The sequence below is a fragment of the Talpa europaea genome, assembly GCF_964194135.1.
Source record: "Talpa europaea genome assembly, chromosome: 12".
Lineage (NCBI taxonomy): Eukaryota > Metazoa > Chordata > Mammalia > Eulipotyphla > Talpidae > Talpa > Talpa europaea.
In genome coordinates, this window is record NC_140079.1 from 78,335,277 (window position 1) to 78,361,163 (window position 25,887).

The 25,887-nt window shown below is 54.5% G+C and overlaps 1 protein-coding gene across 1 annotated transcript; it reads right to left on the bottom strand.

The window, feature by feature from the left end:
• Nucleotides 1-1,185: 1,185 nt before the first annotated feature.
• Nucleotides 1,186-24,348, bottom strand: LIMK1 (LIM domain kinase 1; the record flags this gene model as incomplete). The annotated part of the gene is made up of 16 exons (XM_084251149.1): nt 1,186-1,348; nt 1,463-1,620; nt 1,871-1,926; nt 4,301-4,457; nt 5,497-5,562; nt 5,844-5,903; nt 7,272-7,403; nt 7,711-7,797; nt 8,337-8,520; nt 9,581-9,747; nt 9,855-9,960; nt 14,201-14,407; nt 15,504-15,613; nt 15,888-16,026; nt 22,526-22,622; nt 24,294-24,348. 16 exons carry the CDS (start codon nt 24,346-24,348, stop codon nt 1,186-1,188), a joined length of 1,944 nt encoding a protein of 647 aa, XP_084107275.1.
• Nucleotides 24,349-25,887: the final 1,539 nt, after the last annotated feature.

Below are 25,887 nucleotides of genomic sequence, written 5' to 3' on the forward strand. Positions count from 1 at the left end.
TGGCAACATGGGGTCTGGGTAGGGAATACAGAATTTATTTATTGTTCTGTGTCTGGGTTTTGCTCCTTAGACATGACAATTCCTGGATGGAGGTGACTGTCTCACCTCCCTGAGTGGTAGTCCCATGGGCCTGTTTAAAATTGTTTTCCAGGTTCAAAGTGCACTGAGAAGGTTTCACAGTTTTTAATACTTTCTAGATGCTCAACTGAGGCAAAGTGACAAAATGGCCCTCCCGCCCCCGCCCGCCAAAAAAATAAAACCCCAAGCCCCAGGCAGCTGCTGCTGCAGCCGTATGAAAAAATAATACAAACTCTCCTTAAAAAATAGATTACACAGAAAGAACCCAGAGGACAGAGGGACACTGGGGAGGGGATGCGGGGGCAGCTCCAGCCACCGGCAGGAAGCCTCGAGGAGAGGCCTGGGGGGGCACTGAGATGAACTTCAGGGGCTGAGATGCTGGTGGACTTTCCTTGTCCGCTCTGCCCAACCTCTCTCTGCTGCTCCCCCCTGCAGCTCTGGCCTAGAGGCCACAGCTCCCCTCTCCTCACCCTGGTACCTGCTTCTGACTAAAGTGGCTTCAATAAAGAAACAAAATGACCCAAAGCAAGAGAGAGCAGCTACCTGGACATAGGGGTTTTACCCAACAGGAGCAGACGTCTCTCTGCATTAGGGGTTTGGATAACTACCAATACCTGCAGCTACCTGGGCACTGCCTGGGGGTAACAGGCCCCAGATTCCCCATCTGGCTCCTAGGAATATGGCCTCTCCTGTGCAACACACCTTCCTGGGGAGGCCTGGTCTGAGGCGTCCTCCAGCCGCCCCTGCATGACCTACAGATGGTGGAGCATGCATAGGATGGTGGCGCGTGGCATGGGACACAACTCACATGGGCCCTCCAGCTCATGCAAGGAGAAGCGAGAGGCGGAGCGGCCCCACTAAGACAGAGGTAAGGCAGGGTGAGGTGATGGTGTGTGTGCAGCTGGACCAGCTCAGGGCCAGGGACAGAGACAAGGCAGGAGCTATGGCTCCCAGGGCAAGAGAAGGCGAGTCAGGGCCTGGTGCTCAGGAGGGGCTGGGTGCCTGCTGCCGGGCTGAGAGTGCCACACCCAGCCACCTCCTGCAGAGGAATCTGGTGCAGGGTGGATTCTCTGGAGGTGGGGGCCAAGGTAGCTGAGTGGGCCGGGCTCAGTCAGGGACCTCAGGGTGGGCAGGCAGTCCACTTTCACCACGCCGGTAGGTCTCCCAGAAGCCCCTGTCCAGCTGCTCCAGCTGTGTGCTCAGTGGCAGGTGGCCGGCCAAGTGCATGCGGAGGGTCTCCAGCCACTGCTCCAGCTTTATGAAGGAGGGTCTAGGTGACAGGGGGTGGGGTGAAGGAAGAGATGGTGGTTTCTGGTTCTGCTGGAGGCTGGTCCCACCTCCAAGGCCACTTGAGCCCTCACCACCAAGCCCCCAACTCACTCACCTCTTCTCAGGGTCCAGGTCACAGCAGCGTACAGTGATGGGGAAGAAGCTTGGGGGGCAGTTTGGGGGGCAGTAGCGGTCCAGGAAGCCTCGAACATTGAGACCAAAGTCCATGGTGCGGGGCAGGTAGTCGGGGTCAGCGTTCACACGCCCGATGATCTGTTCAGCAAGAGGCCCAGTAGTTACCCTGGGGATGCTGGTGCAGGGAGCCACCCAGGTGGGTTTGAGGGTAAGTGACACTGGTGTGGTGCCTGCCTGCCCCTGCACTCCCAGGGGAATGCAGATTTCTATGGGCAGCCAGCCCTGCTCCCTGAGGCCCCTGCAGACTTCCAGCCTGCAGCCTGAGAGTATGGGGAGTGCAGTGAAGCCACTGGACCCAACACCAACCACTACCTAACCCTGGACCTACCTCGCACAGGACGATTCCAAAGGAAAACACATCCACCTTCTCATCATAGCTGCGGCCTGCACAGAGAGAAGGACTGTCAGCAGGCGAGGCTGGGCTAGGGATGGCGAGCTGGGTGAACCCAGCCAGCGGATTGGGAGCAAGAGGCAGGTGCTAGCAGCCTCCATGGGACGAGGGAGTAGGCTCTGCTCCCTGACCCCACCTGATCTCAGCACTCCTGGTGGTGAGAATGGGAGTCCTGGGCAAGGGGCTCTGAGCCCTGCACAGTCACGGGCAAGTCATGAATTCTGTGGTTGCCCCAAAAGATAGCCATGTCAACCCCCTGGAACCTGAATGTTACTTTATTGGAAAAAGAAAAAGGGTTTTGCAGACATGATTAAGGATCCTGAGCTAATTCTGGATTACGCACGAGGACCCTAACGGCTGTCTCATGTGTCCCAATAAGAGACACAGAGGAGGAGTGGACACGGAAGGTGAGGAGGTGGCCATGTGAAGATGGGGACAGAGTCCAGGGATGCCCATCCAAAGCTAGAAAAAGCCAGGAATAGGTTCTCCCCTAAATATCCTGAAGGGAGCACAGCTGTACTGGACTTCAGACTTCAGAATGGACTTCAGACTTCTAGAACATGGACATCCCAAAGTCCCTGACTGAGCCTGGCCCACCCAGCTGTCTGTGGCCCCCACCACCAGACTTCCAGAACTATGAGAGCCAATTTCTGTTACTTAAGTCACCTGGTTTGTGGAGATTTGTTATAGCAGCCCCAAGAACAAATATAGCCTGTTTCCCTACTGGGGCAAGGAGAGTAATACTAACAAATTAAGAATGTTTGAAACAATCAGTCCACTTCATCAGGATGAATGGATAAAGAGGTTGTGGTCGTATGCAACAGAATGCTATTCCATGAGACTGCATGAAAAGAATTTCAGAGAAAAGAAGGAAACCCTGCCATTTGTGACAACATGGACAGATCTTGAGGGCGTTATGCTAAGTGAAATAAGTCACGGACAAATACTGTATGATCTTACGATCTTACCGTCTCAAGCTCACGGATACAGAGAACAGATTGACAGGCGCCAGAGGCAGGGTGGGGTGGGTGAAATGGGTGGAGATCCAAGAGTACAAACTTCCAGTCATAAAATAAATAATTCTGGGGATGTAAAGTACTTGCTGGCGACAGCAAGTGAGGACACCGAATTGCATGTTTGTAAGTTGCTGAGAGTAGAGCTTAAAAGTTCTACTAAAGAAAGCAAGAAAAAAACATTTGCAATTATGTGTGGTGAGAGATGTTAATTAACTAGACTCACTGTAGTACTTCACAATACATACAAATATTGAATCATTACATTGTATACTTAAATTATATAATAAATATATCTTTAAAGAAAAGTCAATCATGGGCCTCCCCGGTGGCGCAGCAGTTGAGCGCTGGTTGCGAAGCTGCCCACAGCCTCTGCAGCGCCAGTTCGATCCCCAGCTGCTCCCCGGCGACCGGAGGAGGGTCCCACATGGCGCGCAGACCTCTCCTGCCGCCCGCTGCTCCCCTCAGCAGTGTACTTCGGTCCTTCTGCCTGCTCTGCTCCCCGCTCTGGCTCTGGTGAATTCTCTCACCCTCCCGCGCTTCTGACTGTACCCAGTGCTTGTATAAATAAATAAATAAATAAATAAATAAATCTTTAAAAATAAAAAAAAAGTCAATCAACACTCTTATCTACTGAATGCTGACTACTTTACCAATCTGAGTTGGTGCTGGAGTCAATCCCTAAAAGCAGGGGCTGTGAGTCCCACCTTGGACCTTATCTGGGGAGCTATGCTAACTGCACAGAGCTGACACTGAGACGCTCCGGCTCGGCCAGTCCTGATCTTGTGTTGCCACATCGCTTGCCATGGAGGGGCCATGATAGGCCTGGTCAAGAATCAGAGGAGCTGTGTGAGGCTGACCGGAGGCCGATGTCCATGCCCTCATCCCTGGACCTGTGAACATGCTCCCCTACCTGGGGCTCTGCAGGTGTGAGGAAGTTAAGGTCTGAGATTGGGAGAGTGCCCTTGACTATGCAGGTGAGCCCTGTGTAATCACAAGGTCTGTATGGAAGAGGGATGCGGTAAGGCCAGAGAGGGAGCTGTGACAATGGCTCGGGTGAGGCAGGGGCCATAGAAGCTGGAAAAGCAAGCAGGTTCTTCCTTGGAGCCTCCAGAAGGGAGCAAGCCCTACTGATCCTTGATTTCTGCTCAGCAAGACTGACGCTGGACCTCTGATCAGAACGACAAGGTCATTGTGTTTTTCAAACCAAGTGTGTGGTGATTTGTCATCGCAGCAAAAGGAAGCCAACACAGGGACCTAAGAGGAAGCTGGGGGCTGAGGCTGGGAGAGGCCAAGGGTTGGGTGGCCCGGCTGGGTCTGGGGTCCCTGGGGCCTAGGGGCAGCCCCCACTCACCATTGATCATCTCGGGCGCCATCCAGTAGGGGTTGCCCACCACTGTGTAGCGCTTCTTGCGGTCTGGCTTCTTAAGGCTTCGCAGGTCATCAGACTTTGTCTTTTCTTCCACCATGAGCCGTGCTAGCCCGAAGTCAGCCACTACCACATTCTTGTTCTGGGGTGACAACAAAACAGAGCCCACTGAGTGCTGCCATGGCCACCTGCCACCTGGTGCTAGCCTGGAGTCTGCATTAGTCCACAGATAGCCCAGGACATGCCCAACACAAGGGGCCTCTGAGCACTGTCTGCCAAATCATCGGCAAAGCTTTTTTGTACACAGATGGATTCTGGAGACATAGGGGCTCACAGCTCTCATTAGACTCTAAAGGGAACAGTCCCTGTTGTGAGAACCTTTCCTCACCCTGCCCAGCACACCCTGCTCAGGCTGGGTATTGCAGCAATGGCCATGACTAGCAGGGAGCTAGCTCCCTGGGAGGTGGGGCTCAGGCCCCCACCTTGCTGTGCAGACTGCTTCCAGCAGCCTCCTGGGCAGGCCCAAAGGGCAGGGACTCCCGGTCCACTGTCCACTGCTTCCTGACTCGTACCACAGGGCTTTTGCATGTGCTGTTGCCGCCACCTAGAAAACCTGGCCACCTGTCTAGAAAATGTCCTCTCTGAATCTTCACCTGCCTGCAGTGTGATGGACAGTGACTTCCAGATTCATGTCCACTTAGAACATCAATGTGACTTCATTTGGAAACAGGGTCTTTGCAGATCTAATTGCCTAAGATCAGGGCACACTGGATTAGGGTGGCTCTAACTGAATGATAAAAGGAGGACATACACAGGCAGAGAGAAGGCGGCCATGTCAAGGCAGAGGCAGATGACTGACGAGACTGCACATCAAGAATGCCATGGAAGCCAAGCAGCCACCAGAAGCTTGGAGGGAGGCCTGGGACAAATTCCCCCTCAGAGACTATAGAAGGACCCAACTTTGCCAACACTTGGATTTTGGACTTTTGGCTTCCTGAGCTTTCTGAGAACGCATTTCTGTTGCTTTCAGTTATCCACTCTATGGTTTGCTGTGACAACCCATGGAAATAGTACAAGGGGCAGTGGCCACCGCCAGTCACCCTCCTCTGCCTTCTGTGAACAGCCTGTGGCCTCTCTCATCACCATCCCTTCCCCCAGCCCCCTTCCCCTGCCAGGCTCACCTCTCGGACCAGGCAGTTATGGGAGTTGAGGTCCCGATGGATGATGTTCATGGAGTGGAGGTAGGCCTGGGGGTGGGGAACACAGAGGTTAGCAGGTAGCTGCACTGAGGGACCTCAGCCCAACCCTGGCACCCCTGAGGCTCCCACCACCCCTCTACAGGGTCCCCCAGTTGGGTCCTGTAGGGGTGCTCTTCCCACTCTTCATTGCTCCTCCCCTGCCCTCGTTCAAAGCTTGCTGGTACCTCCATTTCTAAACTCCATTTGGATGTTCAGGTCGGTGATCGAGTGGATCTCTAAGGGGGTCAGGTCACTAGCCCACATGGTGTGTGGGAACCAGGACTACTTACCATCCCTGAAGCGATGTCCTTGGCGAAGCTCACCCTCTGGCTCCAGGGGTACTGGCTGTCCTGGGGGGGGAAGGACAAGAAAAAGATGGTTGGGGGGGGGCAAAGGGAGCAAGAGAGACAGGAGGGAGCAAGTGCCCTAGAGAGTCCAGGGCCCTCCACCCTCCCTTCTGCACCCACAACTGTCTAAGATGCTATAGGTGTGGGTGAGTGACTCAAAGCAGTTTTCTAACAGAGCTGATTTCAAATGCTCAGGAGGGATATTCCTTTATGGTTCCTCCTCCGAGGAAAAAAAGCCTTACCTTCTCTACAAAATCCCATCATTTCAAGTTAAAAAAAAAAAATCTAAACCTACTTTCAGGGTCTGATAGTGGTAGATGGGCCTGGGGGTGGGACGGGGGGTTGCCGGCAGAGCACTAGCCACAAGTCACGCAGGAGAGTAGGAGTTTGGGCTCAAACCATTTGGGGAAAGGCCTGATTCTCTTGTGCCACCCCAGAGACCTCTGGGGAGGGCAAGAGGATCAGTGTTTCTAATTGTACTCAACCACAGAGTAGCTTCCAGGGAACCACACCTGTGGGAACCTGCAGGGACGCCACTCTGGCAAAGCAGGCAATCCAGGATGAGAGACTGAGGCTTTGGGAAGGGGGCTGGGAACCTGGTGTCTCAGCATGACTCCAAGGAGGGGGCAAGCCCTGGGTCCCCAGGACACCACTGTCGGCACCAGAGTTCTAGAAGTGCCCTCCCAGCACTTTATTCCTAAGATACATCTGTGTCTTTTTCCAAGCTCTTAAACTAAGTTCTGAGTTTTATGAAACCCACCTTATCTGAGACCTTGGTGGAGGCCTTGTGGACAGTACTGACCACACCAAATAGAACTGTGGAGAGTACTAACCACTGTGTGTGCTATATTTTTCTGTATTGTACATAATTTATAAATTAGCCACAGTAAGTAACTAACAGTGATAACCAATAGCAAAACAGAAACAATCATAAGAACATACTGTGGTCAATGTTATGTGAATGTGCTTTCTCTCAAAATATCTTATGTACCTAATATCTTCTGGCTCCATTAGATCGAGGGTAACTGAAATTGCTAATAATGAGACTGAGGATAAGGGGGAATTATTGTAGGAAAAATCATTTGGTTTTGCCAGAATCCAAGTAAAGTCCCGCCATCCTGCAAGGTAACGTGAACAGGACAGCTGACCCAAGAGCCTGTGTGTCCCCTTGGTGATACCCCCCAGTTCTTTGGGTCCCTGGCTTTAATGGAGTGTTTTCTGCTATTCATTCAGAATCAGGGCTTGAAGAGCTTTGAGACCAGAGCCAATGTACCCTGAATTGCTGAGGGGTTGTGGCTCTGGGAGGAGCTGGCCTGGCCCAGGGTTCTGTGGAGGGAGCAGTGCCTCCCGCAGTGCACTGTGGGCACTCACCATGCTCTTGATGATGCCACGGAGTGTGCCGCCCTTGATGTACTCGGTGATGAAGTTGAGCCTCTTGTCCTTGTATAGCACCCCAATGAACTTGAGCACATTGGGGTGCTCCAGGCATCGCATGACCTTCACCTGGTGGGGTGCAGACAGGCTGGGCCTGGGGCTGTGCCCACATCTCCTCCCTCTGCCATCCCAGCAGAGGCCACAGACAATCCCAACACTGCCCATGGCCCCTATGGGGCCCACGGCCTCCTTTGCTTGGGCGGCTCCCACCCCCAGGATGTCCTTGCCCTATTGGCCTCCTTTCCCTTCCTTCAACTTGTGGCCTGAGTGTCACACCCTCCCAGAGCCTTGTCTATTTCCTCTCAGTGGGGAAGGGCTGTGGGCCACAGGCCTATTCGAGGCCTGGTCAAGAGGGTGTGAGAGCTGGCCCGCTGACCTCCTTGAGGAATGTCCTCTGGGTTTCCTCGTCGAACCGGATCAGCTCCTTCATCACCATCACCTCACCTGTCTCCCGGTGCGTCACCTGAGTGGGGACACCAAAGCAGGGAGACTCAGTGCCCACAGAGGCTCTGCTCTAAGCCGGCCCGGCAGAAGACCCTATGCAGGACTGACAGGAAGATGGACGGACAACTCGGACTCTTCAATTTCATGCCACAATCCCAGGCCCATGGCATGGGATTTGTTCTCCCTATAGATGAGACTCAGGGAGGAGTCCTAACAAGCCCAAGGCTTCCCAGTTGGCAGGGGAGCGAGGCTGCTGGAGCTTGGGCCCTGGATAGGGGGAGAATGTGCAGGGGTCACCAGGGTGCTGGCATTAGGCTGGGAATGGGCTACCTTCCACCTCCAACCCAAGGAACCATCTCCCAACAACCTCCTCCATGCAAAATAGGGGGTATCTCCATAGTACACTCCAGGAGACCCAGGTGGAGGAGGGCACTGGCCAGGGAGTCTGGAAACCATTACCCCTTCCACAGGATTCCTGGAGGCACTGGGGGGAAGAAGTAGGCCTGCTGGGTCACATGTAGACCCTAGGCCGGCTCACGGCCCACACATGCCCTGTACCTTGATGGCCTGGCCGAAGCAGCCCTTGCCCAGCACTTCGCCATGGATGAGGTCAGAAGGCCGGAAGATGCGGTGTGGTCGGCAAACCACACGGAGGGATTCGGAGCGACCCAGGTCCTTGCGCTGGGAGGCTGGGGAGCTCAGTGAGCTGGCACCTGGAGACCTGTCGATACTGCAGCTCCTCCTGGGGGGAGCAGACATAGTGCCCAGTGCACCTGGTTGAGGCCCAATTCCTGCCCACCATGTTCCCACCTGCCAGTCCTAGGTCACTGCCTGTTCTTCACCCTCACCCTCAAGTTGAGAGGGTGGCAAGGGGCTCTCCGAGGGCTTCAGCCACCCTAATGTCAATGCCCAGTGTCTGTCCTATTCAACCTTCCTGACTGAGGCACCCGTAGGAATATTTGTCCTTGTCCTCCTCTGCCGTGTAATCTGGGTCAAACATTATGTCTCCCAGCATGTGGGTTCCAGGCCAGGGGGTGCAGAAGTAGACAACTGCCCAAGAGGCCTTAACCCTGACACATGTATGGTTCCCTACAGCGGCCTGAGCTCCCGACAAATTCAGGCAAGGAAGAATCGCATTAAAGGTTAAAGGTGGTCCTCCCGGGGTGGTCCCCCAAAGCCTTTACCAAGAGTCCCAAGCAGATCCCACAGTAAGTGGAGTGAGGTCCAGGCTACCTCTGGGTTTCTTCCATGTGCCCCCATCTACCTTCAAGAGAGTATGGTGCCTGGCACCTTCTGCCTGCACCATTCCAACAGCCCTCTAGCCACCTGGCTGCAGGCACTCTCTTACACAGAGGAGGACCCAAATGGTCTCCATGAAGCATATCACTTTGCTGCATCAATCACCCCTTCAGTTGGGTCCCGTGATGGGTGGGCAATAGCCAAAAACCCTTGACACATCCAAGGCCCTACTGTTAGCTTCTGTATGGGAGCTCATCTGTCCCATCCCAGCCCCCACCCTTGTCCCCAATTCCATCTAAAGGTCCCATCATCCTGAGCTACTTGCCTATAGCTCCCGAGGTACTGGTTCCCCCCGACACAGAGCTCTTTGTAATCCCCAGCTAGGGAGCAGTTTCCCTTGATTTCCTATTTCTCATTGTTTTTCCTTGCTCACAGGCCCAGTACACCTTGCCAGACTGCTTTTTTGCAGGGCTGATTCCCCATCAGACTGAGCTCCTGGATGGTGGGGACAAGGCCCAGCATGAGTGAAGTACCTAGAGACCCCAAGGCCCAGCCTGACTTACAGGATGGGCTTCTGCCGGCCGGAGCTGCCAGCCTCCCCACTGGGTGTGTGAGCTGGGGAGACCAGAGGGCTGGGCTCAGGTTCTGGCCCATGGCCCAATGTGTCGTGGGGGTCGTGCTCAAGAGTCAGCTGGAGCAGGCGGCTGGTTTCCTGGATCAGCAGATCAATCTGGGGAGGTGAGTAGACAGGTAAGTACAGGTGGTAGTCACGGGGGCGCTGGAGGAGCAGGCGTGAAGACACCCCTCTGATTCCGCTTGACTGCCCTGGACCCATACCTCATCCAGGGGCACGTTCCGGATGGGAGTACCATTGATCTCTAGGATCCGGTCTCCGACGTGGATGGAATTCTTCACATCGGGGCTCATGCAGCCTGGGTCCACTCTGTGGGCACAGGGCAGTGGTGAGACCCCTGCCTACCTTTCCCCTGGAGCACTTATAGGAAACCAAGGCCCAGGGAATCAGATCAGAGGTAAGGGGGTAAATGGTTCTATCTTGCATAATTCTGCATTGGTGGGAAGAATTTTGTAAGTAGTTGCTAATGTCTGCTTCAGATGTGAAATTGGAGAGAAGTGGCTTGTTGTCTCTGCCGTGAGGACAGAGCTACCCTTTCAACTGCCTGGTGAATCCTAAGAGGGCCTGAATCTACTGGCTTCCAACCTGACTCCACAATCACCGTGCAAGATGAAGCTGAGGTTCCCACTCCCCTGGAATCGTGGGGGTCTAGCCATCTGCCCTGAGCCACACTGTAGGCCAGAGCTAACACCCCTCAGATCAGCTAACTTAGGATGGTCAATTTGCCAAACTTTTTTTTTATTGTTAATACGGAAAGTGTCATGAATTTGTGTCATCCTTCCTCGGGGCCGTGTTAATCTCTGGGTCCTTCCAAATTTAGTATATGTGCTGCTGAAGCTAGTGCTTTTAACTCTCTGGTGTTAGTTACATGGTTATCATGTTGTTATAAGAGTTTTTTTTTTAAATATTCACCTTGTCTATGTTTGTGATGGAGAGCTGCTAAGATGGGGGCTAGAAAGACTGAGTCCTTTAAGAAAAATGATTCAAAATTCTTTATTATCAAGTCTATGTGCTCACGTGGAGGAGAGGCTCTTCCTTACACCAGAAACAAACAGAGGAGAGCAGAGTGAGAAAATCACCATTTTGTACCATGAAAGTAATGACTGATAAAGGTGAGGTTCACCTGTAAATGCTAGGAACCGTGCGGGGAAAGGTTCTTGGGGACAGGGTATTTAGAGACTCGAGTCTCACAGATGACTTATTGATCCCATTACAAAGGGCAGAATCCTTTTCAGCAGAGAATGGACTGCACTTTATCCAAGTATTCAGAGCTAATGTCCCCAACAAAGGACATACTTTATTGATGTTGTGTGTCCACCAGTGAGATGCAGGGGTAAGGACAGAACACTATGCAGCAGCAGGCCAAACACGTGACCTAAATCTACTGAGGGAAAGACATTAGGCATACCCAAGTGGAGGGACGTTCTACTTAACAGCTGACCCATACTCTGCACAGATGCCGAGGTCAAGGCGGACAATGAAAAACTGAGGAACTGTCACAGATTAAAAGAGACCTTAGAGACATGATGATCCAATGCAGTGGATGATCATGGACCTGCACTGGGGGAAACTTCAGTGAAGGGTGGCATTGAGACAACTGGCAGAACTGAAAGGCAAACTTTGAATCTGAGCTATATATTGGATAAAATGATTGTATCAATGTTAAATTCCCTAAATGTCCTAACTGCATTATAAGATACAACTGATAACTGTATAAGGGAAGACTTTCATTTTTAGGAAAATGCCTGAAGTATTTGGCGCAGGGGGGAGGGATGGGTCTATGATGCCAGCAATTTGCAATCAAATGATTTAGTAGATAAAATGTAAATATATGTGCTATACACAAGCATAAATAAGCTGGAGTGTGTATGAATACATGTGTACATATGTGCACACATGTATATAGACAGAGGGTGATACCTCTATCCCCTCCCCACCAAATGTGGCAAAAAGTTAAAATTGGTGAATATTAGTGATGAGTGTATACCATATCAAGGTACACTTTATTTTAGCAAACTTACTGTAAATTTGAAAAACTCAAGATAAAAAGATCACAATACAATGAATTTATTTTAACTGATGCAGGTTTCTTGTGGATATCACCTTAAAAATACACATCCATTAAACTCAGTCTCCTGCTAAGGGAGCTGGGGCACAGATACATTAAGCTTTCTTAAGATGCTGCTATGAACAAAACAAAAGTGGTCACCTAAGACCAGCAGACAAGCAAGAAAGCAAATGTGGCCAGCAGCCCTTGGGCAAGCTACGCTGCTTTCAAGAAGGCTGTGGCTCTTTGCCAATATTATTAGGGAGGCAGATGTTGGCTGGAGAGAATGCTCATCTGGTGGAAGAGACAGGGAGGGGGGTGCCAGGGGCTCTCCATTTCTAAGATCCTGCCTGGTTGTCAGAGACCAGCTGGGCCCCCTGCCTCTAAGGAGCATTTCCCTTGGCCTCTGGCAAGATGCCCTGGTCTGGGAGTTTCTCCATCTCTCTCACCAGTCGGACCCACTCATTTGTATACATAAGGCAGCTGCTGACCTGGCTGAAGCTCAAGGCGGGGGTGAGCTGCAGATTTCAGCTCAGTAGCTTTTCTTTCTCTGGTTCCATCTTTATTTCAATCAGGCTGAGGCATGGGGCCTGAGGTCCAGCCAGTGGGTGAGAAATGTTCCCTGTGTCAAAGGGAAGCTGGGACCTGGCGCTTAGGCCCAGAGATGGGGACATTTAAAACTACACCTCAACGAGTCAGTGAAGGCCTAGGAGAAATCTTCAAAGGCTCCAAGGCATCCAATTTCTTCATTGCTGAAGGACCACAAAGCCCAGAGAGATGGAATATGTAAATATATGTGTTTACATATGTTTACAGAGCGCTACCAAGGTCACAGTGCACTAGCAACTGGGCTGGCTCCCCACTCTTCATGCCTTTGTGCCCCTCGGACCTTTTCTGCCTGCTGTAGAATTTTCTTTAGGGATGGACCTGCTAGTTTCAAATCCGGGTTTTGTCTGCCTTGCTATGCCTTTATTTTACCCTTATTCTTGAAGATATTTTCATCAAGTATAGAATTCATAGTTGAGGGTTATTTTTCTTGCTCAGTGCATTGAACAGTTATGCTTTAACATTCTCAGAAATGTGCTGTTGGTGATTTTGCTGAGCATCATAGAGAATACTTATTCACACCTGGACGGCACAGCCTAACTACGGGGGGTGGGGTGGGGGGGTGGGCGATGGGGTGCAGTCTCTGGGGCCACCACAGTGCACACAGCATGGTTTTTACACAGGGCATGGCCACACCCATGTTTCACTGATTCTGGCTTCATTGTTTCTGTTGAGAAGTCAGCTATCAGTCTCATTGTCCTTTTACTAAGATAATTTTCTTCCGCTGTGGCTACTTTAAGGACTTTTCTCTTGTTTTAGAAATTTCACTAGATGGGGTAGGTTTCTTTTTATTCTGCTGTTTGGGATTAATGGGGTTTGAGTGTGCTGGCATCAGTTCTGAAAAGTTCTCAAGTCACTGTATCTTCAATTATCGCCTTGCTCCCATTCTCTCTCTTCTTCCAGAATTCTAAATAGTAATTATCAGATCCTGTCCTTGTCCTCCAAACGTCTTAACCTTTCTTTCACAGTTCTCATCGTTCTAGAACCCTACTCTGCTGTTAAGCACTTGCACTGAGGCTTTTATTTTAATAACAAATATTATTGTAATAATTTCACTCAATAAATCTTAACATTTAAATTTAATATTTACTTAGTATCTTAATATAATTACAGAATAATATAAAATTTTAATAATTATATTTTAATATATTTCTTTTACTTGGTTCTTTTCCAAACTTATTTGCTCTTTACTAATTTTTTCAAGCTTTTTGTATTTATGGAAACATGCTAAGCATTATTTCAGTTTCTGATACTTTCGGTTTTGGGTGGCTTTTCTCTGGGCACCTTGCTTCCTTATATGCTTAGTGATTTTTGCCTGAATCACCCATCTTCCTTGGGACATTTATCTCATTCAACGAAGCCTCATGGTGGGATCCTCCAGAAGGATTTATATCTGAGTCTGTCAGAGTCTAGGAGCATGGGCAGTTAGGAAGCACATTCAATACTGACAATTTTATCTTGAGGTTTTTTTGAGACCCACCCAGACATAATGAACTTGGCTTGTAAACCCAAGTTTATAAGGTCTCAGGGAGTTTCCTTCCCCTTTCATTCAAATTCAAATCAGTTTATCTTACTTTCTGGGAGTGGGAGCCTGATGAGAGGTGCGGTTATCTCCCACCCATCACCCTGAGTGCTCTTGGTCCCAGCTCTGGGGTGAAGGGGGAGGAGCGGCTCTATCAGACCCACTTTTTGAGCAGCTCAGGGCTCTGAGTGGCCTAGTCATGAAAAGATTTGAAAATTGAACCATCATTTTCAAGTACCAGGTTGTCAGAGCTGGGTTCTACCTGTCCAAATGCTCGCCTATTCTTAGGGCCCCAGCCCCAGAGTTTGCCACCCACCTACAGCACCCACAGCCACAGTCACACCAGCTGCAGCCTCAGCAGGCCAGTCACTCACCCCTGGACGCGAACCGTGTGGGAGTGCTCTGTGCCACAGCCTGGCGGGCCATGAGGAGGATCAATAGAGACCGAGAGGCCACGTTTGCCGTGAGTTGAGGCTGGGATGGATACGAGAGTTACTGTGTGGGGCAGGTGGGAGCTGGGGGAGTCAGGCAGGATCTGCTCGATGACGGGGGTCACCACAGTCTGGTAGTAGCAGTGCCCACTGCAAAAGCCGCAGATGGTGAGGACACAAAGAATGGGGGAAAAAGAGCGTTAGGACAGTCACCAGCATTACCTCCCACCTCCCCTGCTACCCCCAGTCCTAACCTCCTTTCTGCCACGCCCCTTTCCTTCACTACTCCCATGGGGAGGATGGTCTTAGCTGCCTGATGGCCTGGGAAGGACTGAGCATGCCCTTCTCAGTCCAGCCCAGCCCAGCCCTTGCTCCTCTCTGGGGCTCAGTCATCCTGGGTTTGTCTATTCTCTGTCATGCTGTAAGATGACCTGGGATAAATCCAGCTTAAGCGGACTTGATTCCAAGTCCATTTGGGATCAAACAACCCTCAAACCCAGCTTTATCAGTGGTGTGTATAGAATTTGTTTGGTCTCCGTCCTGGTTCCTGAGAAAGTGGCTCTAAATTCTTGGAATAGGAGTGTCTTTCTTTTCACACCTGAGTTGATCTTACTGATATGACTCAGCATGGGGGCTGGCCCCCGCCATGCCATCACCGGAAAGATGAACTGGTGAGTAGGTGGGGGAAAATGAAGGGGACTAGAGAGTGGGTTCAATCACCTGGCCAGGCAATCAATCTTGCCTAATAAGACCCTTCAGGGTGTGTGTGCCCACGTGCGTCACACGTGCTGACTCCCTGAAGAAGTATGGAAGCTCTGCATTGGTATCCTCCCAGACTTCACCCTTTGTACCTCACCTCTTCATATGGTTGATCTGTTGAAAAAACTTATAACCCTAAATACATAGCACTTTCCGGAGCCTGTGGGTCAATTAAGGAATTGTCAAATCTGATGGGGTTGTGGGAAGCCCTAACTCTGTAGCCAGTTGGGGACCACTGAACTCGCAGCTGGCATTTGAGGTGAGGGTGGTCTTGCCAGGCCTGGGGCCCTGCACGTGTGAGGTCAGTGCCTGTGAAAAGGCTGAGGCTGAGGCCCTCTAAGTCTGACTCCTGTGTTGCATCTCCCAGTCACTTCTGCACTGTCACCGGCAGGCATGACCGCCTCCCTCAACCTCACCTTGTGGAAAGGGCCAGGGCCCTGGTGAGGGAGACCCATGATGCAGGTAGGCGTAGGGCCCAGGTTCTCACCAGTACAGCTTGGAGTGCTCCACCAGCGTGTAGGTGTCCCCATCACCGATGAAGGTCCCACAGGTGAGGCAGATGAAGCACTCTGGGTGGTACTTCAGCTCCCCCGCCACCTGGTGGGGGTTGGGAGAACAACCAAGCTCAGCACCACCTTGGGCTCCATCCTCCTCCCCTAGTTGGACCTCAGAAGGGCTCCCCAAACTCAGGGGCCCGGCTGTCAGCTCCATGGGTAGGGGGTGCAGGGAAACAGATGGACAAACAGGTCAGAAGGCACGAAGGAGTCAGAGAGCAGTGAGAAGAATGAGAAGGAGGTGGAGCAGGTAGACCTGTGAGGACACAGACACCCCCTGTGCCCCAGGTGCGGTGTCATGGGGGAGGGGCACTCACCATGACCAGCCCCTTGGTGATGTGTTCAGAGCACCCATGGCAAGACTCGCCATAGCGGGCCCAGTAGTCCTTCTTGCAGAAGAGCTGCCCATCCTTTTCATAGTACTGGTGTGAGAGGGAGATACTGCATTCACAACACCTGGAGGAGGGGCGGGGCTTAGTACCACCTGGCACCCCGCCCCCTGCGATCCTACCCCTACCCCTTGCCATTGTCTCACTGCTGTCTCTGGAAGAACTGGGGAAGGGCAGAAGCAACCTGCGCTGGGGCACAAGGCTCGGGCCAGTGGAGGCTGAGATGGATTTAGTCCCCTGGCCCCACAGCCGGCACAACCATCCACAGCAGTTTTGTATCCAGAGTGTCTGGCCTGCCTGCCAGTCCTGGGGTGAAAGTGCTCCTCATCTGAGCCTGCTCCTTGTCAGGTAAGGAAGAGGGTCCAAGACTTGCTCCTGTTCGTGTCAAGTGGAAGGAAGGGAAGCTGGGAGCCGAGGGCGCAGGTATAGGGCTGGAATAAAACGTGGCGGGCCCCATTCTTCGCGGTGGTATTCCTCTCCTCACCCCTCCGCCCCCCAGCAATGTGGAGGCAGTTGGGCCAGCTTGTGTGGATGGCAGTGACTTGTGAAAGTTGTGAAGACCTATTAAGGGCTAGCACCTTGCTCTTCTCTTGGTTAATCCTCACAGGCTGCCACGAGTCACATGAGCTTCAGAAGAGCTGCAGTGCCCCAGCATGGGTGTCACAGTCTCACAGAGCTAGTTCTTGCCACACTAAGATAATGGCAGGAATTCAGTTCAGAGGAGACCAGTCAGGATCAGCCCCATCAGCGCTGTCAGTTCTAAGAACGGACTTAGGGGGTTCAGCACAGCCCCCAGCTCAGAGCCACGGATCCTACTTCTCTCAGAAAAGCAGTCACACTGTATGAAGAATGACCAGAGGAGGCAGCAGTCCTTCTGCCCACCTGTGACTATGCAGGTGCTTCTTTTCATCAACTCTCTCCCTCTGCAGGGCAGCAGCTTCCTGCCTGCCCGTGACCTGTCCCATGCCGGGGCTTCTCTTCACTGACCTCCCTCAGCAGAAGCAGCTCTTCTCAAGGCCACCTGCCTGCAACCATGCAGGCCTCTCTCAGCAAACCTGTTCCTTTCAGGGCAGCTCTTTCTGCCCATTTGTGTCTATGCAAGTGTCCTTTTCTGTCCCTTTCTCTAATAAACCTGCTCTTTTAAATATAAAAAAAAGAATGACCAGTGGAGCAGCGTCAAGACCAGGATGTCCCTACCCCTCACCCGGAGCACCCCACAGGCCAGCAGTCCAGCTAAGCCAGGAACAGTAAATGCAGAAATGTGGGATCCTAGGTGAGCCCAAGAACCACCAGTTCTGCAGAGCCTGACTGGGGTGCTGGGAATGTGGGCCAGAGGACAGACACACTGCAGAGAACAGGTTAGGAAATCCTTCATCTCTGCTCTTGCAGGTGCTCTGGGGCCATGCCAAGGACACAAAGACAGGAGGACCCTGTCTGAGCTCAGGGCTCAGCAGGGAGACAATCCAGGGGACAGGAGGACAATGAAGATTGAAACCTCCCCCCAGATAGCCAGGGAACCCTGCACCAACCTCGGCCTGCACAGACCTCACTCTGCTGCCTACTACTAGGGAACCAGGGATGAGGGGGAGGGAGAGGACAGCAGTAAGAGTGCTGGTGGGACACTGTCTCTTTAAGAGGATCCAGCCAGTTCCCCATTGTCTGGAAGCCTAAGGGGAGGGGCAAGAGACCACAGCAGAGAGGGGTGTGTGTGTGTGTGTGTGTGTGTGTGTGTGTGTGAAATGTCAGAGTTCGGAAGTACAAGGGGGTGTATTCAGGAAGGGGGGCCATCTGTGGGCTCCCCCCATGAAAAGGGAGGGGGGAGTGGGCAAGGGTGGGGGAAAGCCTCAGGAGACTGCCCTGGGATGTGGAGGAGGCTGCCTGCCGGAAGTGGAGGCTGGCCACGGAGCCATGATGTCATCCACTGCCCTGTGTGGCTGTCCTTCCTGCCCCCACACTACTGCATTCCTGCTCCAGTCCTGGGTGCCTGTAGGGGACCAGCACCTTATTAAGGGGGCAAGGAAGATGCCTGGCCAGGAGGCAGGAGGCCCAGGGATGGGGTGAGATCTCCAAGGGCTCTAATCTAGAGAGAAGGTTTAGTGGCAGGAGTTGTTCTGCAGAGTCAGACAGTCGTGACCTTGGGGAGGCCCCCACGCCTGGTGCAGAACGGTGATTCATTCATGCCCTTCTACCAGCTAGACACAAATCATGTCATAGGAGTCAGTACAGGAGACACCCTCTCCCCTCAGTCCCTTCCTGCTGCTGGGCTGCAGGAAGCCTGCCTCTCAGTGGGTGGGGAGGTGGGTGGGAGCTCAGGAGCAGCTGCCTCCCTGGGGAGAGAAGGCTCTTGTCCCAACCACAAACTCCTACTCCCTCCCTCGCTGGCAGACGCTGCTTGCTGCTCACCTCAGCGCCCTGGAAGACCCACACTGACCCACCCATGGCGCCCTGGTCACCACTTCCTTGAAGCTTGCTCAGAGGCCTCCATACTGTCTGCACTAGTAGCCTTTGTTGGCCCACCAGTCTGTTATTAAGCCATGGGCTCCCAGGGATCCCGGGCCAAGCACCCACAGAAACTGGACCCTGAAGAGAACAGAATGGCTCCTGCCACACACCCAATCTGTAGCAGTCCCCATCCCAGCATCTTCAACGCTGTCTCAGAGTACCCAGTTCAGCCTCCATCTCAGACTGGCACAGGGGACCACTGTCTCAACCGGGGATCTAGTTGAGGCTCAAAGCGGCTGGGTGGTGGCACTCAGGCCTCAGTGGACTTCTGCTGGAGGAGGCACACAGGAGTCCCTGACCCTGTCTACTCCCTTGCTCCTCAGGCCCACAACTGACCAGGAGCCAGAGGAAACAGGTGGGGCAGGGCAGGTCTGGCTCTTAGGGTGCCCTGCACAGGCTCCTGCCCTTACAGAGGATGTCAGGTATGAGGGTGTGTAGAGATGGCCCAGGATCAGAGAGGAACACTTGGAAGACAGGTGTCTACCTGTCTGGTCCTGGGTGTCCCTCCCGGAGACTAGTGAAGATGTAGCAGGCACAGGCAGGAGAGGAGGTCATTGTGGGGGGTAAGAAGAAGGGGATCCTGGGAAGGGATGAAAGGATTAGGCTAGGAAGCAGTGGTAACCTCTGCAATGGCAGTCTACCATCCCAGGAGTGTGCTCTACCCAGGGCGACATCCCTGGATGCCAGGAGTGAAGAAAGAGTAGCTGGAGGACTAGCCTCCAGGGAGACTATACCAAAAGGGCCAGAAGCTCAGCGATGGCCTGCTCGCTCCCCCTTGTGAGCCATCAGACAGTGACCAAGTTGTTTCAGTTCTGCCCCACGCGGCAGGGCCCAGATGGCCCACAGCTGACCCAGTCTGAGCGCTCACACCAGGGGCCTTGCCTGAGGTCTAGGACAGGTGGGGAGGGGGCTTTCCACTTACTTGGCCCCTCTGAGGAAGCAGTTTCTTCTTCTCAGGGCTGAGGTCAGCATCCTTTGCAGCTATCTAAGGCAGGGGGCTCCGGAGGCCCACAGGGAGCACAGGGGTGGGCCAACCAGCCGCTTCCCCATCCTACCCCAGACACTCAAGATTGGAGGCTGCAGGGGGGTGGGGCTGGTGTGGTCACACGCACGGAGGAGGAGCAGCATGCGTGCGAGAGGACGTGGTCCGCAACAGGAAGCAGCTAAAATCTTCTGCTTGGGCTCATTGCGGTGGGAGGCTGTGGCCAGCAGTCTGCCCTCAGTCCTGTACAGGAGAGGCACCTCCATGCTCTTCGGCCTCTGCTTTGACAAAGGCACTGGGGACTCATGGCTCTCCGGAGACAGGGACAAGCTCAAAAGCAGCTGCCTCTTCCGGTGCTGCCCCCCAGGGGGCAGTCCTGTCCTTTCCTGAAAGGTCCCCAGAGAAGAGACTGTGCTCCAGCCTAGGCTCTGACCCCTCAGGGCCAGCTGCATGCTTACCCTCCTTGCCCGGGGCCAGCCCACCTGGCACCCAGGAGATATTTCCTGCACGAGGGCAGCTCTAGGGCTCCTGCGCTTCAGACTTCTGGGAAGGGACCTCCCAGCGGGGTTCCAGAAGGGAAGCCTGGATCACTCTGGGCCTAAACATAACCTACCAGGAGGTGCAGTCCCTTGGGGCTGGATGACTGGAACAAAGAAAGAGGCAAGCCTGGGGTGACAAAGACCCCAAAGCTCATGCAAAATGCACCGTACTGCCCAGCCATGAAGCTCAGGGGCTGCTGGCAGCTCCACCACAGTGGCACTGAGATGCTTCCAGTGGGACACCAACCAGTGTTCACGTCCATCGGCTGCCTGTCAGCCAAGTGGCCCAGGCAAGCAGCAACCCCTCCTCTCTGAGCTGCCCTCCTAACTGTCAAGGGAGTAGGGATACCGTCAGCCTCACAGAGATGTAGGGGCTGGGAAAACCCACTCCACTGGGCCAGGAACACTCGTGTTAAGTCACACTGTAGACTATGGCTCTTGCTGCCTGTGGGCTCCCTCTCTGTGCTCCCGTCTATCACAGGAAGGACAAACTGGACATGGCTTCTCCCTTCTGCCCCCAGCTGGGGCCTCACCCCCCTGCTGATTACGGAAAGCAGGGACCCCTCCAAAGCTAGACAGGTGCATCCCTCCTGTGGCTTCTGTGGCTGTACTCCTGGTCCTCCCCGATGTCTCCCAAGACTCCATCTCCCTCTCTACTCCAGGCCCAGGGGCCCCAAAATTCGCTTGTTCCTATTTCAAATCTCATCCATCACTTCAGCGTCAGTCCTGAGCAGGACCTCATCTCTGGCCTTCACCTCTGACAGACCCCAGAGCACTCTGGCCCACGGTGGGCAGGGAGGGCACTGCCACCCTGGATAATCTACTGCACCTCCAACTCGACACAGATGGGCATAGCTCATCACCACCCTGACCTCTGACTCCATCAGAGACAGCGGAACACAGCCCTCCCCAGCACCAGGGTGAGAAACCTCAGGTTCTGCCCCTGCCCTCACCTCTTTCCTTCCGCAAGGATGTGGACTGCTTTCTGAAAACTACTTGCTCCCACTGCTCTCAGAATGCCCTCACCTTGGCCTTCAAGGGCCCTCACAAATCAACCCCAATCTTGTCCCCTCAGTGCATCCCTTGCTGTTTCAACCAAATAAACTACTTCTGTTCCCTCACCTGTCCACATGGTTCCACCTCTCTGACTCTGCGCACGTGGTTTGCACTATGGAGAGTCACTGTCTCCTCCATCCCGAAGGCCTGAGCACCTGATTGGGAGTCTCTAGCATGGTGTCTGCCTCTTCTGACATTACCAGCCAGTATGGGCCCCATGTGTTCATTTCACTCACTGGCCGTGTTACTTCAGGCAGAGAATTGACCTCTCTGTGCCCCAATGAATGGAGACAACACTATGCAGTAGTCCCCTTACCCAGTTTCACTTTCCTGGGTTTCAGTTACCTGTGGTAAACTGTGGCCCAAAAATACCAAGAAGATACTTTGAGAGAGAGACCACATTCACACAACGTTTATTACAACATATTGCTATAACTGCTTTATTTTTCGTTATCATTGTTACTTTCTTCCAGAGACTAATTTATAAATTAGACCTTACCAGAGGTACGCACATATAGGACAGGCCAGTATGTAGGGTTCAATCCTACCCACTTTTTCAGGTATCCACTGGGTGTCCTGGAACACATTCTCTGCAGATAAGGGGGGATGACAGTGTCTAGCTATATAAAGTCCTAAAGCCGTGTCCAGCCCTCACTAAATCATAAAAACTCTAGGTGATATTCTTAAAAAAACAAAAACAAAATAAAAAGCAAAAACCTCATCTGAGGCGTCCACTGCTGAAAATGAACTCTTTTAGCTGGTGGTCGATGCTCTGGCCCAGACAGGCTTCCTGGCACCTCCTTCCTCCTAAACCTGCTGTTCACTAACTGGGTCAGGTGGTGTCACAGTTCTACTCTTGGCACCTGCCGGGGCCTCTGCCTGGAAGTGCTTCCTACCACACCTTCCCACCTGGAAATCTCACGTCCTGTGAGACCCCAGCTCTGCCGTCTAGCCATCTCTAAAGCTGTGCCCTGTATCTGCCCTTTGGTATGGTCTTGCTGGGTCACTTTTGGGTCCTCACGTGCTTGGCCTTGGTCCTAACCCACACTTAGGAGCAGGTGTCTGGAGGGAAGGGGCTGGTCTAATTGGCCAATGTATCCTCACAAGCCCCACTTCCTCCTAGGTGGGGTTTGTCTCCCTCCCTCCCTAGGAATAGGAGCACCCACAAGTCAAGGGTGCACTGCTCTCCACCTCTTCCCCCCCGCGACCCCCTGAAGTGCCAGCAGGCTTTGGTAACTAACACTGGAGGAGATGCAGGTCTTTCCCCTTCTTTCCTGAAGGGTCTAGAGTGATGAAACAGAAAGGCCTGCGGGGATCTCATCCAAATCCCTTATTTTTACAGGTGGAGAAACAGAGGCCAAGGACTCATTGGAAGTCACAACCAGAAACAGCACCAGGAGGAACAGCCAAATCTGGACTGCTTGCCCAGCCTCTCATCTCTGGCAGCCCTTGCTGAGGGCACCCCATCCCTGACCAGGTCACCCTACCTGAAGCAGTCTGCGTGCCAGTCAGCGTTCAGGGCCTGGAGGTACTGGCCGTCATAGATCCTCTGGCCGCAGCTTGCACACACGGGCAACTCGCTTCCTGCAGGAGTGGAAAGAGTCGGGAACCATTCCTAAGAAGCATGGTTTGGTGCAGGCACAGCTACCATCCAGACCCACATGCCCTGCACCACCAGCAGCGCTGAAGAGTGACTGTGCCCAGAAGAAGGAGAAAGAACACAGGTCTGAGAGTCTTGCTGAGACTTGGCTAAGTGACCCAGCCTCTCCGGACCTCAGTTTCCCTCCTGTAAACTGAGAGGAATCAGATGTTCACCCTGCAGCAGCAACATTTCAACTTGGGGTCTGGGCAAGGTAAAAGGGGAGAAAGTAGCAGGATTTTGAAAAAAGACACCAGGTGACACCTCTACAGCCCCTTTCCTCTTCTGCCTGCTTAGGAAGAGGACCCTTCAAAGGGACTGGGCAGGGCTGGATTGGTGTATTCTGACTGAAGCCCCTGGGGGAGGGCAGGCAGGAGTCCAGAAGTGCTGGCCCCATACTGAGCTTTGGCTATGCCCTGACCTGATGAGGAGGCCAGGGCTGCAGAATGGGTTGCTCCCAAGCACCTGTTTCAGGGAGGCCTGGCATCTCCTCAAGCTGGCCACTAGGCATGCTTAGTCATCCTTGAGGCCTGGCATCTTGGAGCTGGGTGGGCCCTGGAAGCTCCCCTATGCTTGTCTCTCCCCATTGTAGAGACGGGGAGACTGAGCCCTGGACGGAGGGTACGGCTTGCCTGGTCACAGTCAGGCTCCCAAGCTGCTGCCTGGCCCTCCATGAGAATCCGGGGGCCTATGGCACAGATGAGGGGAAGGTCAGCTCTAGACCCAAGTAGACCTTCCGTGCTGTGGGGGAGGCCTGGCGCAGCAGCACCTGCCTTGGGCCAGGTGGGCCTACGTGATGATTCAGCTGAGGCAACCCAGGAAAGGAGACCTGACACCTCTCTTGGGTGGGAGAGTTTTGCAGGTTTTACACTCTGGCCATGGTGCAACACCAAGCGCTGGGCCCCAGCAAGGGTGACAGGGCTGGAGAGGCTCACCCCATCCTCCTAGCCAAGACTGACTCAAGGCACCTGACAGGAGCAGGGAGAAGGGGTGGGTGGGCGTCCCCAGGACACTGCCTCCATTCCCTGGAGGCTTATCTCTGCTCTGCCTATCTGGACCCCAATCACCAGCACCGAGGGTCAAGTACGTGGCCCCCAACTATACACACAGGGAAACTGAGGCCTGGCAAGCAGCACCAGCCTCAAGGTCACCGGGCCATGAGGCAACTAGTACCCAGAGCTGCGGCTTCCCCAGCGTCTCTTTCTTCCAAGGCCGGGTTAGAGCCTGGACAAGGGGTGGCCTCAGGGAGAGCCCCGGGTGCACAGAACACGAGGAAGGAGGTCTGGGGGGCAGTGCCGGGGACTCCTCCGGGCTGGTGGCTGGTCGGAGGTGGGGGAGAGCGGGGATAAAGGGGAGCAGGGGCCCTCCGCCCGCGGGAGGGCAGCCCACCACAGGCCGAGCAGGGGAAAATCGGACTGGAGCGTGTCAGGGAGGGGCCTGCGGGCTCCGCAAGGACTAGCTCATCCAGGAGGCGGCAGGGGCGCGGCCTCGGGGCAGACCCGGCCTCCGCCGCAGCGCGGCCCGACCCCCTCCCGCGCGCCCCGCTCCCCCGCGCGGCCCCCGCCCGCCCCCGCCCGGCCCCGCGCGGGCGCCCGCCCGGCCCGCACCCCGCGCACCTTCCTCTCCCATACGTTCGTCCCTCCAGGTGCAACAAAGTAGCGTCAACCTCATGCACTCGGCGGGGGGCGGGGCCCGGCGGGGCTGGGGTTGGGGGCGGCCCGGCCCCGCGAGCGCGCCCGCGGCCGCCGCCCGCCCGGGAGGCGCAGGCGGAGATGGCGGGCCCGGCCGGGCTGGGCTCGGGGCTCGCGGCGCCCCCGCCGGCGCCTGTGCCACGCCGGGTCCCGCGCGCAGCCCGCGCCGCCGCGGCCTGGGGAGGGAGCCGAGGGGCGGGCCGGGGCGGGGCCTCCGAGCTGCGGCACGGGGCGGGGCGGGCCGGGGCGGGGCGCCGGCGGCGGCGGGAACGGCCCTGCGCGGCCCGGCCCCCCGCCCCGCCCCGCGCCCCGTGCGTCCCCCGCGCCCCGCGCCCCGCCCCCCGCGCCCGCCGGCCCCCCGCGGCTCCCCCCTCCTTTCATTCATCTTCCCCCGGCTCCGCCCGGCGCGGCGACGCGGGACGCCTTAGCCCGGGCCTGCGCCTGGGAATGGTGCGCGCTCGGGCGCTGGCCTAGGGCGGTGCGGGCGGCCAGGGATGGGGCCTCAGTTTGCCCGCGGGGAGCAACGGTGACCGAGGCCAGCTGGAGGCTCGGGACCTGAGCCAGAGCTGTCCCTGGGGACCTCGGTGGTCGCCTTGGAGAGGAGCGCTGGCCGCGCCTGGACCGCCTCTAAGCCCTGCTGGGAGCGAGACCAGGCTGAGGAAGCCATGGCCCATGTGTCTGGCCCTCGCTCGCCCCTTAGGCGGGTTGCTCCAGGTGCAGGCCCTGGGGGAGGAGAGGCACCCCTGTCAGGCTGCCACAGAGGTGCTCTGGTGTTTGCTGCAGTGCTGGCTGCCTGGAGCAGGCACTGCCCAGGAGGCGACACAACTGAACAGGGTTTGGGCAGAGTGACCGAGTCAGAGGAATTGGACTGTCCAGGTAGCACAGGTGCAGGGTTCAGCGCTAGAAGGGTGGAGGATTTGCCTAGAAGTGGAGGATCCTGGAGTGTTGGGCCTGGGGAGAGGGTGACCCTCTCTCTCCTAGACCCACTCTCTCACTTGATCCCACTGCCTGGGAGGGAAGCTATGAGCCGAGAGGTTGACCACCTTCCTAAGAGCAGCCAGTGGGCAAGGGGTAGAGCTGGCTTCAGCCTTCAACCTGTGTAGACGTCTCTAACCCAGGTTTGGGGCTGATGGCCTGCAGGGTGGCAGCACTTAACTCTGGGTGCAATACAGTTATCTGGGGGAGGGAAGAGAATTTTCTTTTTTAAAAAGAAAAAAGTTAGATTTTAAAAAGCTAAGTGTTCAGGTTGACATTGGTGCCCTTGCTCTGCCCACTGATCATATACTGTCCCAGGACTTTGACCGAGAAATCTCGCCAGGAGGCATGGAGGTCCTCAGAGGCAGTGCAGCGATGTTTCTGCTTGTTTGTCGCCTTTGTACAGGGTATGTATCAGGTAGGGTTCTGGCAGGAAACAGGACCACTCGGTGGAGCATTTAATAAAGGGGATCTTAGGACAGGAAAGGGTTAAGCGGAGCTAAGGAGAGCTGTACCATCCCTGGGTGAAGGGGCTTGGAAGAGG